We start from the raw sequence: 20,226 nt of genomic DNA on the forward strand, positions 1-20,226 counted from the left end.
AGGGTCTATAATAAACACTAACAATGTAGCTGCCCCTTTTTTTATTTCTAAGCTCTACCCACAAAGCTTCATTTGATGCCCCCTCCAAGATATCATCTCTCCTTACTGCAATAATGGATACCTTAACTCATAATGCAATGCCTCCTCCTCTTTTACCTCCTCCCCTATCTCGCCTGAAGATTCTATATCCCGGAATGTTGAGTTGTCAGTCATATCCTTCCTTCAACCATGTCTCTGTGATGGACTACTATGCCACACTCCCACGTGTCAATCAATGCCGTCAACTCATCCACTTTACCTGCAGTAGTCCTGGTGTTAGAGTAGAGGCCATCTAGCCTGGCCTTACTTCCTTGAAACCTAATACAGATGCACTCCCTCTGATTTGGTCAATAAAATATTGATATGTCTTGGAGGAAATGTTGAAATTTGGGATTGAGTATTGGTGCAAGGCTTTTGGAATGCTATTAACACTTGGCAATAGACAGCAATGCGATCAACATGGCACTGCTTGTTTAATAAAACCAAATCAAATTTAAAGAATAACATCATTGCTCACTTAGCTGAGACCATCATCAACTTGTCAAAAACTCAAATCTGAACTTGAGGTGGTAAGGACACGTCAACCTTGAGAAAAAGCTAAAATAATTGGAAAACAAAATCACAGAATGCAAATTCCTTCTTGAAGCTTGAGATAGGTTGGCCGGTATTTTCCAGCCAGCCCTATTTTCCGGTCCCGCTGCAGCACACGGAGAGTTGGCTGAGCGCCAAATTCTCAGTTCTCGCTGACAGCCGGTGTGAGTGGCTTGAGGATTTTGCCCGTTGTGTTCTTTCAGTCATCCAACTGATATAGCCCACCCGTGTTTGCCGCTGTTTACTCCTTTATCATGAAGAAATGATCCATATTGTATATACACTTGCGTCTTTATTTGATTTTCCAGTTTCTGATGCCACATCTAGTTTAACATCTGTATTGTTCTGAACCATCTTACAAAGCTGTAACAGGCAGGAACCACTCCGGCCGCTGTTATTCTACAGATATGGATATGTTCTTTAAAATGCTGAGAATCCTTCCATATGGAATTATCACAGCCCTGCATTACATTTTTTTTTGCTAATTGTTTTCTATGGCAATATCCTCCAGATCCCCCATGACAATTAACTCCAAGTTATGACCTTCTGGTTGTGACTGACCGTCCTGAGTCTCACCTTCGATCCCCGCCCTGCACCCAGTGTGAGGCTCAAAAAATGTCTCAATATATGGCTGATTTCCTTGTTCCCCTGTGCATCTCGAGTCAGTGTTAGTCCATTCGTTTAAGGGTGTCTCCTTTCCTTGTACGTCCAGGAGGATTGCGGGTGCTGACATGTGAGAGGAAGGCCTGATGGCTGATACTGACGTCAAAGGAAAAGACAGATACCCAGGATACAACACGTAGGAATTATTAAAAAAATCTAACGACGCATTTTGACCCGTTGAAGGTATGGACACCTGGAAGTACTTGTCAGTTTCCGGATCGTATAATGTCTTTGTCTGTACTTGGATAGGGATATCTACAAAAAAGTACTGGCCGGATTCAGGATCTTGAAGCAGTTTCCGTTGGCTTAGAGGAAATGAGTGCAGAGATGTGACGGGCCGTGTACTGTTTAACGCCATGATGTTGGGCACAGCTGGAATAACGCAGGAATCCATTGGCAGTGTGGGGACTGGTGAACAAACAGTGGGGGTTTGTGGCACGGGTATGCAGGGCGGGGACATTGGCATGTTTGAGACAGACGTCTCGGTTTCTGAGTCCTCACCATCCTGCTTCCTCTGCTTGCTATCAGTCCGTTTTCTCCTGGTGGCCAACTTTTTGGCGCGGCGTAACGCCTTTTCGGACTTTGGGGGGACGACCGGCGGTTTGCTCGCTGCTTTTGAGTCGACACTGCACGTTGAGTCTGGCCTGGGATTCATCGCCGCTGACCTGCCCGCCAACATCTCCTCAGAGTCAAGTTTGTCACATTCTAGGTTTTCCTCTGACGTAAACATGGTTGGTGTTACCTTCAATGAATCCACATCCGCACTCTCAGGGGTTGATTTGGGGACAGTTGACTTTGTACTTTTCGTCACAGGGGTTGTTTTCAACACGTTATCTTTGAGTTTAAACCTTGCAAGCCTCGGCGAGCTTGTCATATTATTTCCTGGTCCTCGTATTTCTTGCTTTGAGAAAATGCTGTAGAATTTTTCTTCGCACATCATGTCCAAGGGACTGTTGCCCTTCACCCTGTGCCCTGCTGGTAAATCTCTTGGCGTTTTCTCCGGGAGATGACCTTGGAATTCCCTCTGCAGGTTTTGATTTTCGCCTTTCCCCTCGGCGTTTGCGGCTGGGTCACTCAACGCGTAATATTGCAACTCATGCCTCTCACCGTCTTTCAGCACCTCCGCTGTGGGACAGCCACTGGAGGAACTCCTTCTGGCATTGCCGCCCATTGTCCGCTCAGTTGAATGGTCAGCCATCGCACGTTCTGTGTCCTGATAGCGGCCGTCACCTAAGACAAAGTAGGAGTGGTTGGGTAACTGCGAAGTAGCTTTGTCTTCCTTGACAGGGTGGGAAGATGTCCCATTGCTTGACACATGCCCTTCCAACATTGGCCGACACGTTTCCTCTGCTCTTTGTAATGCCAACCGGTCATCTTTCATTCTGAAATGGCTGTCATTCGGATAGTTAGCTTTGTGCGTGTGGCTGAACGAGGGACACTCGGGTTTCCTGCTGCGATGAGGTCTATTTTGTTTCTCTTCTGCTTTTACCGGCACTGCCTTTGCTTCCTCCGGGCTATTCCTTGCCAACGTTGACTTTCCCTGTAGCGGAGCTGAAGGACAATCCGCCTCCCTTCTCTCATGGAGTTTGTCCAGCTGGTACACCACCTTACGGTCCAAGCCCCTCTCCGCGTGAATTTCCGTCGATATTATGGCGGAACGAGGCCTCGCGTTTCTTGTGCGCCAAGCTGGATAAGTCCCGGCTTCTTTGACGGTTTGAGGTGACCTCAAGTTGAGATAGTCATCGTTCTTCCACGGGTCTGGCTCCGCTTTATGGATTATTGCGGCTTTACCGAGACCCCCGGCAGTGGCTGCGCTATTTATGGCGTTGGGCATTTTGTCAGGCTTTTCTTGTTCACTGGAGTCCCCCATGACGTTTTCCTGAACGCCCAGCCTTAAAGGCGCGGAAGACGTTCTTTCATTGGCTTGATGTATATTTTGGAAAACGCATTCCTTGCTCTTGCTTTGCTCGGAAAGGTTCTGCGGAGTACTGGTGCACGAGTAGGTGGATTTTACCCGTTTCCTGACATCTTTGAGGTTATAGAGCAGGCTCGAGGCCTTGGATTTATAACTCTCACGCGACTGCTGGTAATCGGTCCCTCCTTTAATGTCGTCCCTCTGAGCCGCAGGAAGCTGAGTGAGGGGCGGAGTCACGACCATTGGCTGGTGTGTGGACATGTCCGCCCCGTTCGCGTTGGGAACGATATTGGGCGTCAGGAGTTTTGAAATACTGAAAGACGGACTCTCCCCTGGTGGAGGTTGTTCCGCCAATGTTGGAGCCTCTTTGGGATTGACCGCAAGGTGGCATTCTGTGGCGATGATCTCCCCGCTCACAACCTCCGAATCGATTTGCTTTTTATACTGTGGAGTTCTTGAGGTCCTCCACAGCTGAAAGCCTTTCCCCTCATCCCCATTTTCTACGGCGCCGCTGTTATTCTTCTCAGGCCTGACAAGCTGCTCGCTATTGCCCTGCTCTGCACTTTCTTTGGCACTAGAATGACTCTCTTCAGGCACAGATGAGCGGAAATCCGAATCCTTGCCACCGGGTGAAGAGTTCGCCGCTTTCTGGGTCGCGTCGGCTTTGATTTCGTTTGGGGGCTGCCTTTGTGTCAGCGAATGTGCCTTTCTGCAACTGGTAACGTCGTCACACAAGCTCTGCATCCGTGCACTGGGCGCGGGGTCAACGTCAAGTTTTCCAATATGGCCGTCCTCCTCGGAGAGGAACTTACTGTGGTCGTGCCAGGATTTGAACGCGCTGCACTCACTGTGGAGGAAATTGCTTCTCGAATCCGGTGTCTTCAGCTTATTGACTTTCTCCGGCAGGCTGTCGATTGACTTTTTGCCAGAGTGTCTAAGAACCGTTGAGTCAGTGGCGTGGCCTTGCTTCCAGTACTGAGCACTCTTCATGTGGCTAAACATATTGGCTTTGCTGCCCTTTCCTGGCGGCAGCTGCTTCTTGTTAGCCCAATAATGTTCTTGGCAAGCAGCAGAAAAGCTGGATTTCTCTTTGTGCATGTTGACGATAGCCGATGTGTCCCATTGTGCAATGTTTTCGATGTTATATTCCTCCGCCAACTCAGAGAGGCCACTCGCCGCTTGTTTGGCACTCAAGGCGAGGTCTCCCGTGAGGTCGCTATCGCTTTGATCAAACGCGACAATCAAGGAGGAAACTTTTGACTTTTGCTTGCTTGCTTTTTGACTTGACCCAACAGTCCCCCTCGGGAAGCCATTTCCCGCGCTACCCTTGGCGTCGCCCTCCTCGAGGGAACGCCGCGCTGCTGATTCCTGGAATGTGTCAGGTTTTGGTTGCCCTTGGGTTAGTCTCGACGACTCGTTGCAGTTTTTCAACTCGCCCGCTGGACGCTTGCCCCCGTCGGGACCCGGGAGGTCACTTGCCCGATTCACATTGACAGCCGAGGGAGAGCCGGGGATATCCAAATCGTTACACATGCCCTCTTCCGCCACACACAGGCTCTTGAAAGCCCGCTCAGTCAACCGACTGACTTCTCTATCCGCCTCGTCCAAAATGCTCCCAGCACTCGACGTATCGCTGAAACCATCCACGTGCTTGGGACGCCCTTGCATGATTCTTGGCTTCTCGGCACACCGGTTATCCAAAGAGTTCATAATCCTCGGGTCCGTTCACCAGAATCCCCTTCACCGTCTCACACACACACACACGTTCAATTCTCCTCCCTTCCTGCGTCTCTAAAACATTCGCCTTTCGTACTTAAGATTCCTGCAACCTTTTCGTTCTTCATCCATTCAGATACCAAGTCATGAAGGCTTCTTTCCTAATGTAAAGAAAAAATACCGTTATTGCCTTTTGAAAGATTAATTTCGTAGATGTTACAACAGTACAAGACATTGGTGAGGTCACATTTGGGGTTTAGAATCCTACAATGCAGAAGTAGGCCATTCGACCCATCCAGTGTTTGCTTCCTTGTGGACCAAATGAGCATTCAGATCTTCCATAGCCTTGGTTTCTTGAGGCATCCCATCTCATTATCCATGGATTCCGTAGAATCCCTACAGTGCAGAAGGAGGCCATTTGGCCCATCGAGTCTGCCCCAACCACAATCCCACCCAGGCCCTATTCCCATAACCCCATGTATTTACCCTGCTAATCCCCCGACACTAAGGGTCAATTTATTGCGGCCAACCAACCTAACCCGCACATCTTTGGACTGTGGGAGGAAACCAGAGCACCCGGAGGAAACGCACGGGAAGAATGTGCCGACTCCGCACAGACAGTGACCCAAGCCGGGAATCGAACCCGGTCCCTGGTGCTGTGAGGCAGCAGTGCTAACCACTGTACCCCCGTGCTGCCCGACTGGGTACAATTCTGATCGTCCTGCTTTAGGAAGGATGTTATTAAACTGGAAAGGGTGCAAAAAAGATTTACAAGAATATTACGGGGACTGGATGAGGAGAAACTACTTCTCGCAGAGGGGGGTGAATTTGTGGAACTCGCTGCCCCATAGCACGGTGGAGTCTGAATCATTAAATAGTTTCAAGAAGGAGATAGATATATTTCTAATAAAAAATGTTTTTTTTATTCATTCGTGGGACATGGGCGTCACTGGCTGGTCAGCATTTATTGCCCTTGGAGGGCAGTTGAGAGTCAACCACATTGCTGTGGCTCTGGAGTCACATGAAGGCCAGACTGGGTAAGGATGGCAGATTTCCTTCCCTAAAGAACATTCGTGAACCAGATGGGTTTTTCCGACAATCAGCAATGGTTTCATGGTCATCAGTAGATTCTTAATTCCAGATATTTTTTATTGAATTCAAATTCCACCATCTGCCGTGGCGGGATTCGAACCCTGGTCCCCAGAACATTAGTTGAGTTCCTGGATTAATAGTCCAGCGATAATACCACTAGGCCATTAGGGAAATGGGGAACAGGTAGGGAAAGTGGTTTGGAGACCAGGGAGAGATCAGCCATGATCTGATTGAATGTTGGAACAGGCTTGAAGGGCTAAATTTGCCTACTACTGCTCCTAATGTTCCCATGGAAGGTATGAATCATCAGGAGAGGCTGGGAATGTTTTCCCTGGAGCGTAGGAGGATGAGAGGTGATCATATAGAGGTTTATAAAATCATGAGGGGCATAGATAAGGTGAATAGCCAAGGTCTTTTACCCAGGTTGAGGGAGACCAAAACTAGAGGGCATAGGTGAGAGGGGGAAGATTTAAAAGGGACCTAGGGGGCAACCTTTTCACACAGAGGGTGGTGCGTGTATGAGCTGCCAGAGGAGGTGGTAGAGGATGTGGATGTAGGAAAAGCTGAAATAGGAGGCAACCTTGAAATGTTAGATAAATTTGGGAAGTTGGTGATCTTATCTATTTTCTATTAGATGTTAACACGTTGCCATCGCTTTTTAAAAAAATGTATTCATTCACAGGATGTGGGTGTCACTGGCTAGTCCAGCATTTATTGCCCATCCCTAATTGCCCTTGAGAAGGTGATAGTGAGCTGTCATCTTCAACTGCTGCAGACCGCGCGGTGTAGGTACACCGACAGTGCTGTTAGGGAGGGAGTTGCAGGATTTTGACCCAGTGACAATGAAGGAATGGCCGATACATTTGCAAGTCAGGATGGTGTGAGGGTTGAAGGGGGATTTGCAGGTGGTGGTGTTTCCGTGTGTCTGTAACCCTTGAATAGTTTCAAGAAGGAGATAGATATATTTCTAATAAAAAATGTTTTTTTATTCATTCGTGGGACATGGGTGTCACTGGCTGGTCAGCATTTATTGCCCTTGGAGGGCAGTTGAGAGTCAACCACATTGTTGTGGCTCTGGAGTCACATGTAGGCCAGACCAGGTAAGGACAGCAGATTTCCTTCCCTAAAGAACATTCGTGAACCAGATGGGTTTTTCCGACAATCGACAATGGTTTCATGGTCATCTGTAGATTCTTAATCCCAGATATGTTTGTGGAGCTTCCGGCGTTGGACTGGGGTGGGCACAGTAAGAAGTCTCACAACACCAGGTTAATGTCCAACAGGCTTATTTGCAATCATGAGCTTTTGGAGCACTGCTCCTTCATCACTCACCTGATGAAGGAGCAGGGCTCCGAAAGCTCATGGTTCCAAATAAACCTGTTGGACTTTAACCTGGTTTTGTGAGACTTCTTACTCGGTTACCCTTGTTGATGGTAGAGATCACGGATTTGCAAGGTGCCTTCGAAGGAGCTTAGTGCATTCCTGCCATGCATCTTGGAGATGGTAGAGTTAAAAATATAGTTTTTATAATGTGCAGTAAAAAGGTTTTAATATATTTTGCCACACTCTTCCGAATGGATATATTTACGATTGTAATTCCAACATCACCAACTTTCCTTAAGTAACAGAAAGCATGTTTTAATTTTTAATTTATTTTTATATTAATCGGGATGTTAATCTGCCTTTGCTCATTTGATTCATAAAAAGGAAAGGTGATTGGAGAGTTCAATCTGTGGTCGCCTTGGATTCAAATTCAGATCGACAAAATAAGACACTAAATAATTCCTGACCTCGCGCAACTTAAGTAAAGCTAAAGATTCACATTTCATTGACTGGCGATGGATTAGTCCATGGGTCAGGTGAAATTATAATGGATTTGCTTTTATCTGAAAATCAAGATCAGGATATTTGATTTGAATCTCAGACTGACTTTTTAAGAATCCTTGAGAGTTAATTCTGTGATTTCCCACAGAGAGTCACATATCCGGGAAGCGCGAGTTGGGCCTACACTATTTGGAATTTTTTCCCAACTCCTTAAGGCAAGGAAACGAGCTTTGAAGGTCTTAGTAAACATGGAAACTAGAAGCAGGAGTAGGCCATTCGGCCCTTCGAGCCTGCTCCGCCATTCATTTTGATCACGGCCGATCATCGAATTCAATATCCGGATTTGAATAAAAGCTAGGGTGAATAGGGCAGCACGGTGGCACAATGGTTAGCACTGTTGCCTCACAGTGCCAGGGAACTGGGTTCAATTCCTTTTTTTTTCTAGTGGAGCTCAATGCTTGCATTCCAATGTCTAAGTACGGTGGCACAGTGGTTCGCACTGTTGACCAACAGTGCCAGGGACCCGGGTTCGAATCCCGGCTTGGGCCATTGTCTGTGTGGAGTCTGTACATTCTCTCCGTGTCTGCATGGGTTTCCTCCGGGTGCTCCGGTTTCCTCTCACAGTCTGAAATACATGCTGGTTAGGTGGATTGACCATGCTAAATTCTCCCTCAGTATACCTGAACAGGTGCTGGAGCGTGGCGACAAGGAACTTCAGTAACTTCATTGCAGTGTTAATGTAAGCCTATTCATAACACAAATGAGTAAATTAAGCTAATGTAAGCTAATCCTATTCATTAGTTTAGAATAAAAATATCTATTTTCAAATTACTAATGAACTGGTTATATTAAGTGTACAGTTCACACAAGCACTTTATCCAACATTTCTACATGAAATCTATTTGAGTCTCACAAGATAAGCTCGGGTTCATTCCCATATTTTTTTCAATAAAGATAGATAGGTAAACTTCACAAGTTAGTTAAGAAGATCCAATTCAAACATCCTCAGCAGGATTTATCTGCTGACAGTTCTCTGTTCTCCAGTAGAAGGCAGAGTGGTCCATGAAGTACGGTCTCTCCTCACTAACTGTTATCGACTGAAGTCTCAAAGTACGAGACCAGCTGAAAAAAAGTTTGGAGGGTGTGCTGGCTGACATTGTATCTGCCTGCCCCTGGAAACTGGCTTGGTAACGGGGATACATTGTGCGTAATTAAAACAGTCTGTAACAGGATCACCATGCAGCCTGCGTGGCCCGTGTCAGTTTAGGATACCGGAATCCGCCACGGATAGGTCAGTGATTTAAGTCATTCTGTAAATGTGGGTGCTGCACATGGTCACCCCCCACTCCTGTTATCCTACAGCCCACCCTCCAGTGGCCTGATTGAGAACTGCTTGATCAGCAGGGAAGGGGGGGGGAAGGTTCCTGTCTCTTTCCTGTTTGAACCAAGAGCTTCAGATACAATTGTGGCTCTGTGGATTAACTGTCATTGAGCTGCCCTGCGTTTCTCCCTCAGTGCCTCGCTCCGCAATGGCTTAGTTTGCCGTGTAATTGAGGCAATTGTTGGAGAACGTGGATGGCTTATGTCCATGAGAAAATCAATCCTTTCTCATTGCACGATGAGGCCTCCAGAAATGTCAAATGAGCAAGCGATGATTATGCCTGCTCTTGCTTTCCTCCAAGGTGAAAGGTCAGCTTGGCCCACTAGATACCCAGGGCCTGCTGCCATTGTCATTTCATGGACAACCATAAAATCCTTTGAGTGCAGAAGGAGGCCATCAGGCCTATCGAGTCTCACTTAAAGAGCATCCCATCCAGGCCCTCCCCTCCCCTCCCCTCCACCCTATCCCTGTAACCTCATGCATTTACCATGGCCAATCCACCAAACCTGCACATCTTTGGACACTAAGGGGAAATTTAGCATGGCTAATCCCCCTAATCTACACATTGTTGGACACGAAGGGACAGTTTAGTATGGCCAATCCCCCTAACCTACACATCGTTTGACACTAAGGGACAATTTAGCATGGCTAATCCACCTAACCTACACATTGTTGGACACTAGGGGGCAATTTAGCATGGCCAATCCACCTAACCTACACATCGTTGGACTCTAAGGGGCAATTTAGCATGGCTAATCCCCCTAACCTACACATCGTTTGACACTAGGGGACAATTTAGCATGGCTAATCCACCTAACCTACACATTGTTGGACACTAAGGGGCAATTTAGCATGGCTAATCCCCCTAGCCTGCACATCTTAGGAGTCTGGGAGGAAACTGGAGCACCCGGAGGAAACCCACATGGGGAGAACATGCAAACTCCACACAGACAGTCACCCAAGACCGGAATTGAACCCGGGTCCCTTGCGCTGTGAGGCAGTTGTGCTAACCACTGTGCATCTCCAACAGGAGATTTCCAAAGTTGTTCAAATTCAACCGGGGTTGGGGGGGGGGTGGGGAGGGGGAGTTGGGGGGTGAGCGGCAGCAGACATGTGCTTTAAGCCTGGAACAACTGAATTTTACAATGCACTGGAACCAAGGCCACAAATCTTTTGGATTTACCAATTAACCTCCCAATTGTAAATGAAAACATGTGCCTTCTTAATAATGCTCTAAAATGTGAACACTTTTAAACAGATGAGTAATTTGTTCTGTAACTCCATTGGAACGACAAATCACATACATTTCTACATGGCATTGTCCTGAAACATACCTGCAATGTCAGCTGAAATGGCAGAACTTGTATGCATTCCGACCAGGTTCCTGTACACTTAAATCCTCCTGTCCCACCTTCATTTGGTCTCATTGCTGCCCATCTATAGAGAGAAGTTAAATTTAGTGCAATGAACTGGATCCTTTGCTAGTAAAACTTTGATTGAGCATAGCTGTGACCTCCAACGATTCTGACATTACTTGAACCCTCTCTGTCGATGGAAAGGGACCAAACGCATTATTAACATTGGAAATGCTGAGTGCAGACTAACACACTGGACAAAATGGGTCACGTGGAATCTTAAACTGCTGGTCTCTCGTCCTTAGAAAGTCTTATAAACATAGTAGTTTGAGATTGGAACATTCCGTGCTTTGAGGTTAACACAGCTTCAAAATGGAGGGGTGGGATTTGCCGACCGTGCTCACCCTAAAAGCGGAACTTCCCGCCCGAGGTCAGCGGACCTCTGTCCCAGCTTGAGGCTGTGTTATTAACAGAGTGTAGAAGAAAAAAGAATACACAAGAGGCAAGAAAAGCATAACTTAATTTTACCAAGAATCATAGAATCCCATCGAATCATAGAATCCCTGCGATACACCCCCCACCTGCCCGCCCACTACGATTCCCGTGGCAGGCGGGATGGGAAAACTCCCCCCCTCCCCAGGGGCTCTCTGGAGAAGGCATAGAAGACCTCCTGGGGCGGCATGGTGGCACAGTGGTTAGCACTGCTGCCTCACAGCGTCAGGGACCCGGGTTCCATTCCGGCCTCGGGTGGAGTTTGCATGTTCTCCCCATGTCCGCGTGGGTTTCCTCCGGGTGGTCCAGTTTAAGAACATAAGAAATAGGAGCAGGAGTAGGCCATCTAGCCCCTCGAGCCTGCCCTGCCATTCAATAAGATCATGGCTGATCTGAAGTGGATCAGTACCACTTACCCGCCTGATCCCCATCACCCCTAATTCCCTTACCGATCAGGAATCCATCTATCCGTGATTTAAACATATTCAACGAGGTAGCCTCCACTTCAGTGGGCAGAGAATTCCAGAGATTCACCACCCTCTGAGAGAAGAAGTTCCTCCTCAACTCTGTCCTAAACTGACCCCCCTTTATTTTGAGGCTGTACCCTCTAGTTCCAGTTTCCTTTCTAAGTGGAAAGAATCTCTCCATCTCTACCCTATCCAGCCCCTTCATTATCTTATAGGTCCCTATAAGATCCCCCCTCAGCCTTCTAAATTCCAACGAATACAAACCCAATCTGCTCAGTCTCTCCTCATAATCAACACCCCTCATCTCTGGTATCAACCTGGTGAACCTTCTCTGCACTCCCTCCAAGGCCAATATATCCTTCCGCAAATAAGGGGACCAAGACTGCACACAGTATTCCAGCTGCGGCCTCACCAATGCCCCGCACAGATGCAGCAAGACATCTCTGCTTTTATATTCTATCCCCCTTGCGATATAGGCCAACATCCCATTTGCCTTCTTGATCACCTGTTGCACCTGCAGACTGGGTTTTTGCGTCTCTCTCGTGCACAAGGACCCCCAGGTCCCTCTGCACAGTAGCATGTTGTAATTTCTTTCCATTTAGATAATAATACAATTTGCTATTATTTCTTCCAAAGTGAATAACCTTGCATTTGTTAATGTTATACTCCCGCATATACTCCCGGTTTCCTCCCGCAGTCCAAAGATGTGCGGGTTAGGTTGATTGGCCATGCTAGATTGCCTCTATTGTCAGGGGGATTAGCTGGGTAAATATGTGGGTTATCGGGAATAGGGCCTGGGTGGGATTGTGGTCGGTGCAGTCTCGATGGGCTGAATGGCCTCCTTCTGCACTGTGGGGATTCTATGATTCGATGGGACTCTATGACCCTTGGTAAAATTAAGTTATGCTTTTCTTGCCTCTTGTGTATCCCCTTCTACACTCTGCTAAAAACACAGCCTCAAGCTGGGGTAGTGTCATGGGACCCCCATCCTAACCTCACCCAGAACAAGCCAGCTCTCTGAAGTGAGCCAAAGCAGTGAGTTGACACTGTTCGTTGGACATTGCAGTCAAGTTCAGTCCTGTTTTTCCCTGACCATTCCACACGCTCACATTCTTTGGCAGGGCACCGTGGCACCGCCTGATTATTTCCTCTCTGGACCCAAGGCTGACCTTCCCGAGCATAGCTAACCCTGCACAGCACAAGGTGGAAATCTGGGATTGACCTGATCTCCATTGTAGGGACATAACCCCAATGTAGCTAACAACTGGCTAGTGTTGTGGTCGACTTCTGCGAACTGATACAGGAGACTTGGGTACAGGTTAGCCCAAAGATGATCGGGTTAGGTGGATTGGCCATGCTAAATTGCCCTTAGTGTCAGGGGGACCAGAGGTACAACGCCTCTACTTTCTGTAGTGCAGAATATAGTGTTACAGTCATAGCTAGAGTGTAGAGAATGATCAACTTAATGCGAGGTAGGTCCATTCAAAAGTCTGACGGCAGCAGGGAAGAAGCTGTTCTTGAGTCGGTTGGTACGTGACCTCAGACTTTTGTATCCTTTTCCCGACGGAAGAAGGTGGAAGAGAGAATGTCCAGGGTGCGTGGGGTCCTTAATTATGCTGGCTCTTTTCCGAGGCAGCGGGAAGTGTAGACAGAGTCAATGGATGGGAGGCTGGTTTGCGTGATGGACTGGGCTACATTCATGACCCTTTGTAATTTCTTGCGGTCTTGGAGAGAGCAGGAGCCATACCAAGCTGTGATACAAGCAGCAAGAATGCTTTCTATGGTGCATTGTAAAAGTTGGTGAGAGTTGTAGCTGACATGCCAAATTTCCGTAGTCTTCTGAGAAAGTAGAGGCATTGGTGGGTTTTCTTAACTACAGTGTTGGCATGGGGGCAGATTGTTGGTACGTGTAGAGTAAATGGAGACTGTAGCCAGTGTTAACAATGACGTTGCAATGCAAGAGATTTGGAGGTTCTCATGCTAGGGACTGTTAGATCCTGAAGTCTTTGGGGCTCAACCATACCACTTTTGAGTTGTGAATGGATTGGAAATCTCATAGGTCAATGCAATACAATGTTAGAGGAAATGGACAGATATAGTAAAACCTGACTTGGAGGAAAATCACATGTTAGGGTGGCACGGTGGCACAGTGGTTAGCACGGCTGCCTCTCAGTGCCAGGGACCTGAGTTCGATTCCAGCCTTGGGTCACTGTATGTGCGGAGTTTGCACATTCTCCCCGTGTCTGCGTGGGTTTCCTCCGGGTGCTCGAGCGCACCGACCACACTCCCAACCAGGCCCTATCCCCATAACTTCATGCATTTACCTTAGCTAATCCCCCTGACACTGGGGGCAATTTAGCATGGCCAATCCACCTAACCCGCACATCTTTGGACTGTGGGAGGAAACCGGAGTACCCGGAGGAGACCCACGCAGACACGGGGAGAATGTGCAAACTCCACGCAGACAGTAACCCAAGCTGGGAACCGAACTCGGGTCCCTGGCGCTGTGAGGCAGCAGTGCTAACCACTGTGCCGCCGTGCCACCCATATCCATCACATTCCTGGAGCGCAGCTCCTCCAAAGAGAGGACATGACACACTGTGGTGCTGTTTCTCTCAAGCTTGCATGCTCTATGGAGTCTTATATTCCATAGTATAAGACTCCATTGTCTATTGCTCAATGGACAGCAATACATATACAAAGACTTGTAGGGGTCTGTTACTGGCACAGTTTGTTCTGCTGGAGTGTGTGTCTAAATGCTCTGTAATTTTGGAGATTAGTTGAAGCCTTGTACACCTTGCTTCCTCAATTGTGAATGATTTTACATCTAAAAGGTAATTAGCACCAAACATGCTTCTTTTTAATTCATTGCCAGAATCCCTTACCACTGATATTTCCCTTCATCCTTTCCCTTCTCCATCCGCTCCTGGGGGAAAATATAAAACTCTCCTGTGGATTACTTATAACGGCACTTTTGATATCCTGAATTGCCTGGCCATTGGTCTTCCATTTGCCACAGTATTTCTGTAGCAAGCCAGCTGCTCAATCACGCACTCACCTCCATTTTGTCTGCCCGTGTTCCAAGAATCTTACCCTCTCCTACTTTTGGTCATTCCCCTCAGTTAGGCCCCCAACTTTCCCCCCACCTGACATCCAAGGGACACGGTCTTAAAAGTTTATGAGCTTTGGCCATTCATCAGTCGGTTTGTTTAGACCACATTAAAGCAGTATTGGATCCGGCTTTCCCCTCCCAAAACTGTTTACCCCTCCAGGGTCATCCGGCAATGCAAAACCCATAGGCCCTGACTTCGTCGGCATGCCCACCCGTGAGACTCACAGAACGGCATTCTGCATTGGCCTCGGGCACGATCTTATGAGCCTCGGGCAGGCGTGCTGGTAAAAATCCGGCCATAATTTCTCCACCATTAAGCTTCTTATTAACCCTTCCTCTGTCCCCTCTTACCTTCCCCCCCCCCAGCAAGAAGTGTGAGGATCTCATGGGGTACTTTACCAGTAAGATTGAGACATTGGGTGGAATTTTCCCATCCCGTCTGCCACGGGAATCGTAGCGAGTTGGGAGCGGACCATGCAAGCTTGACCTCGGGCAGGATTTTCTGGTCTTGGGGTGAAGGCTGGAAAATCCTGCCCATTGTTTATCTGCCTGATGCACCATCAATCAAGCAAAGACTAGTTTGTACGCAAGAACAAATAGGCTTTTATTAGCAAAAGACTTGGAGCACACCCATGCCGATGAACTGGTCCAGACTGAGGCAGGGGGGTGGGGAGCAGTCACCTTTATACCTGGACCAGGGGGGGGAGGAGTCCCAGGCAGGGCCGGCAGGGGCATGTCCAGGCATGTCACACACACACAGGCAATAAGCTAACAGTGGTTACCACACTGTCTCTGTCAAATCTTTCCCTTCCCCAGCCCACCAAACTCCTCTCTGGCTCACCCTGAACTTATATCATTCTGAAACTCCCCTCTTGATCTCTCCAGCTTTTCTTGTCCATGAGACCCAACTCTTGCTCCTTCCACCCTCTTCCCACCAAGCCGTTGACCATCAACATCCCTTCCTGCTCCGCATTGTTAATCATTTTTTTGTCTCCAATACTGTCCTCTGTTTTCTATCGTGCGCTATAGCTCCCTCTTCAGATAACTGCCAGTGAATCCCTTGTCACCAGAACACAGGAAATAAGGGCAAGAGAAGACAATATACCTAACCAGCACCTGGACACTGAGAGTACTGTGTTCAGTTTTGATTACCTTCCTTGAGGTGGGGCATATTTACATTGGAAAGATATCAGAAAAGGTTCACTGGACTTAATCCTGGAATGAAGTGGTGACCTTGAGGGAAGGCTGAACAGGTTGGGCCCTATACTCATTGGAGTTTAGAAGAAGAGGTGATCTAATTGAAACTTTAAAGATTCTGCAGGTGCTTGAAAGACTAGATTTGATTTGATTTATTATTGTCACACGTATCAACATACAGTGAAAAGTATTGTTTCTTGCGCGCCATACAGACAAAGCATACCGTTCATAGAGAAGGAAAGGAGAGAGTGCAGAATGTCTTGTTACAGTCATAGCCAGGGTGTAGAGAAAGATTAATTTAAGATTAGAGAAAGATTGGCGGGACGGCAGCACAGTGGTTAGCACTGCTGCTTCACAGCTCCAGAGACCTGGGTTCGATTCCCGGCTTGGGTCACTGTCTGTGTGGAGTTTGCACATTCTCCTCGTGTCTGCGTGGGTTTCCTCCGGGTGCTTCGGTTTCCTCCCACAGTCCAAAGATGTGCGGGTTAAGTTGATGGGCCATACTAAAAAAATTGCCCTTAGTGTCCTGAGATGCGTAGGTTAGAGGGATTAGTGGGTAAATATGTAGGGATATGGGGGTAGGGCCTGGGTGGGATTGTGGTCGGTGCAGAGTCGATGGGCCGAATGGCCTCTTTCTGTACTGTAGGGTTTCTTTGATTCTATGATAACTTAATGCGAGGTAAGTCCATTCAAAAATCTGACAGCAGTAGGGAAGAAGCTATTCTTGCATCGGTTGGTATGTGACCTCAGACTTTTGTATCTATTTCCCAAAGGAAGAAGGTGGAAGAGAGAATGTCCGGGGTGCATGGGGTCCTTAATTATGCTGGCTGCTTTGCTGAGGCAGCGGGAAGTGTAAACAGAGTCAATGGATGGGAGGTTGGTTTGCATGATAGATTGGGCGACATTCACAACCTTTTGTAGTTCATTGCGGTAAATGTTCAGAGGATGTATTCACTCATGGGGCAGCTTAGAATACAGGGGCACCATTTCATAACAATTTAAGACTCACCAGATGAAGGAGCAGTGCTCCAAAAGCTCGTGATTCCAAATAAACCTGTTGGACTTTAACCTGGTGTTGTGAGACTTCTTACTATAATAACTTAAGATGGAGGAGGAATTTCTAATCTCAGAATGTCATTATTCTTTGAAATTCTCTTCCCCAATGAGAAGCTGGCTCATTGGAGATATATAAAAGGCTGAATTAGACTCGATTTTTAATTGACAAAAGGGTCAAGCGTTATTCGGTGGGTTAAGGAAGGAAAGTGGAGTTAGGGCTGCTGATCCAGCAGAAGGAACTCTTCAGCTGTAGGCAACAAAATAAAACAAAACTTACTCCAACTTATAAACCTAAGAGAAAGGTTTAATAAAGAAACACCATTACTCCAACACTTGAGGCCTCACCCTGGGCCACACCAAGCTCCCACAAGCCCCAGCAGCTTCTTATTTATACTGAGTCAGCTGATCAGCTGACCGCCACATCATTTTGTCACTGGTTACATAGTTTACTGGGTCAGCTGACCCTTACAGCATGTTACCATTGGTCACATGACAACAGATCCAATGTTATCATTAGTTACATTCTAACGAAGGCCACAATCAGATCAGTGGTTGCCATAGTGGCCAGTGGAGCATGCTCAGGGTCTGAATAGTTGCTTCAATCAGATTTTAATTTGATGTTTTAAGTTTCTTTTCCACTTTGCCTTTTGTTTCAGGCGGTTCCCCTTGTTTTGGGAGCTGCCCCCTTTTAATTTGCCCCCTCGTTAATTTGATTTAGTTTACTTGGTTGGTTAAAAGATTGGTAATGAATAGTTGTGCTGCCTGCCTTTGGAATCCAACTGCTGCCAGCGATAAGCACATATGACAACTGCAGCTCTCTCTGTCAGCCCAGCTCTCTTAGCCAACAGTCTGATTTTAGCATTAACTGGCTAGCGCACAGCTCCCAATGACTCTGGTGAAGCTAAAATCAGAGTCATTAAAGTCCACACTCTTGCGCAATGTAGCCATTGGAGAGATGCCATGATCTTAACTTCACCTTGTAGTCTCAGTAGCATTGACAACTCTGGCTGGGTATCATCCTGGAGGTTTTCTCACACAACCTTCTACCTCCCAGTACCCCAGCCTGATTCAAACAGCCTCTATTTCCCCCATCTCTAATGTTTGTACAGCTGATAAGCAGAACCGTTCAAAGGAAATGAAGAAGACATACAAAGTTCTGAACGCCACTTTGATGTTTCTCTTGACTGCTGCGCACTGTGAAGACTAGCCTTTAATCTCCTGAGACTCCAGGGCTACCCTGGAGCATTGGCAGCCCCATGTTTAAGTCGAGCAAACCCTGAGCACAGGGGAGACCCCATTATTCCGTTGCAGCATTTCCACCGCAAGAGATTCGGCGATAATTGGCACGGTGGCACAGTGGTTAGCACTGCTGCCTCACAGCGCCAGGAACCCGGGTTCGATTCCCAGATTGGGTCACTGTCTGTGTGGAGTCTGCACCTTCCCCCCCTCACTGTGTCTGTGTGGGTTTCCTCCGGGTGCTCCCATTTCCTCCCACGCTCCAAAGATGTGCGGGTTAGGTGGATTGGCCATGCTAAATTGACCCTTAGTGCCAGGGGGATTGGCAGGGTAAATATGTGAGGTTACGGAAATAGGGCCTGGGTGGGATTGTTGACGGTGCAGACTCAATGGGCTGAATGGCCTCCTTCTGCTCTGTTTAGTTTCTGTGATTCTATAATGGTGTACCCGCTATACACACACACACACACACACACACACATACACACACACACACACACACACACATACACACACACACACACACACAGGATGGGCAATTAAGCTGTAAATAAAAAGAAATGCCAGTTCCCATCTCTGATGTTGTTCATCTCATGAATCAGTTTAATAACTGCATATTTATCAGCAGCCTGATGTTAGTAACTGTTAGATTTATACCGTGCAACATTCAAAACTGTTCTTTGCTAAATATAGTGGAGCACTTTTGTAAATATGTTGAGCTTGATTCTCGATGGGAGTAAGTGTGATCCACAATGAGTCTGATGGAAAATTGGAAAAATCACTGCTGCTTCTGAAGCTCATTATTACTATACCCCATCTATTCTGCAGATCAGCACATAGACTGTGCCGATACCAGGCCATACCAGGGCGGCACGGTGGCACAGTGGTTAGCACTGCCGCTTCACAGCGCCAGGAGGAATGCCTTGGGACAACAACAACTTTTATTTATATTCTGCCCAAAATGTAATGCAATGTCACAAGGCACGGTGGCGCAGTGGTCAGCACTGCCGCCTCACAGCGTCAGGGACCCGGGTTCGATTCCCGGCTTTGGTCACTGCCTGTGTGGAGTCTGTACGTTCTCCCCGTGTCTGTGTGGGTTTCCTCCGGGTGCTCCGGTTTCCTCCCACAGTCCGAAAGACGTGCTGGTTAGGTGCTAAATTCTCCCTCCGGAGTGTGGCGACGAGGGGATTTTCACAGTAACTTCATTGCAGTGTTAATGCAAGCCTCCCACAGTCCAAAGATGTGTGGGTTAGGTTGATTGGCCATGCTAAAAATTGCCCTTAGTGTCCTGAGATGCGTAGATTAGAGGGATTAGTGGGTAAATATGTAGGGATATGGGGGTAGGGCCTGGGTGGGATTGTGGTCGGTGCAGACTCGATGGGCCAAATGGCCTCTTTCTATACTGTAGGGTTTCTATGATTTCTACTTGTGACACTAACAAATATGCTTAAAAACGTAAGATGTTTAGCCAGTTAACAAAGGCACCACTTTCGAGGCTATCATTTATTGCCAGTCCCTAGTTGACTCTGAGAAAGGGATGGGAGCTACCTTCTTGAGTGCCCCACAGTGCTGTTAAGTAGTAAGCACTCGAGTTTTGCCCGGAGAATTCTGTGCTAAAAATTCTACGTAATGTTATATAAACTATCTCAGTGAGCATTAATCCATAAAATCACTTGTTTTCAACAGGGACCAGGCATGATCAGGTGCCATTAAATTTCATACATTCAGTTAACTTGGCTGGTGCTCAGAATATTTCTTCAGTTCAGGCTGTTGCCAGCATTTGCATCGACCTCAGGGGGAATGCCTTGGGACAACAACAACTTTTTATTTATATGCTGCCCAAAATGTAATACAATGTCACAGGGCACAGTGGTTAGCACTGCTGCCTCACAGCACCAGGGACCCGGGTTCGATTCCCGGCTTGGGTCACTGTCTGTGTGGAGTTTGCATGTTCTCCCCGTGTCTGCATGGGTTTCCTCCGGGTGCTCCAGTTTCCTCCCACAGTCCAAAAGACGTGCTGTTTAGGTGCATTGGCCATACTAAATTCTCCCTCAGTGTACCCGAACAGGCGTCGGAGTGTGGCGACTAGA

General features: G+C 47.4%; 1 protein-coding gene across 2 annotated transcripts in view; it reads right to left on the reverse strand.

Moving 5' to 3' along the window:
* Nucleotides 1-495: 495 nt before the first annotated feature.
* c28h10orf71 (chromosome 28 C10orf71 homolog) overlaps nucleotides 496-20,226 on the reverse strand; it is a 93,154-nt gene continuing 73,423 nt past the window's right edge. For both annotated transcript variants that reach the window (XM_078199638.1, XM_078199637.1), the window contains 2 exons: nucleotides 10,556-10,658; nucleotides 496-5,085 (listed from right to left, as the gene is read on the reverse strand). In XM_078199638.1, coding sequence (XP_078055764.1) covers nucleotides 1,112-4,918 — 3,807 coding nt within the window. In that variant the 5' untranslated portion in view covers nucleotides 4,919-5,085; nucleotides 10,556-10,658 and the 3' untranslated portion in view covers nucleotides 496-1,111. The remainder of the gene's footprint in view (nucleotides 5,086-10,555; nucleotides 10,659-20,226) is intronic.

Source organism: Mustelus asterias, chromosome 28 (genome assembly GCF_964213995.1).
Source record: "Mustelus asterias chromosome 28, sMusAst1.hap1.1, whole genome shotgun sequence".
NCBI classification, from domain to species: domain Eukaryota; kingdom Metazoa; phylum Chordata; class Chondrichthyes; order Carcharhiniformes; family Triakidae; genus Mustelus; species Mustelus asterias.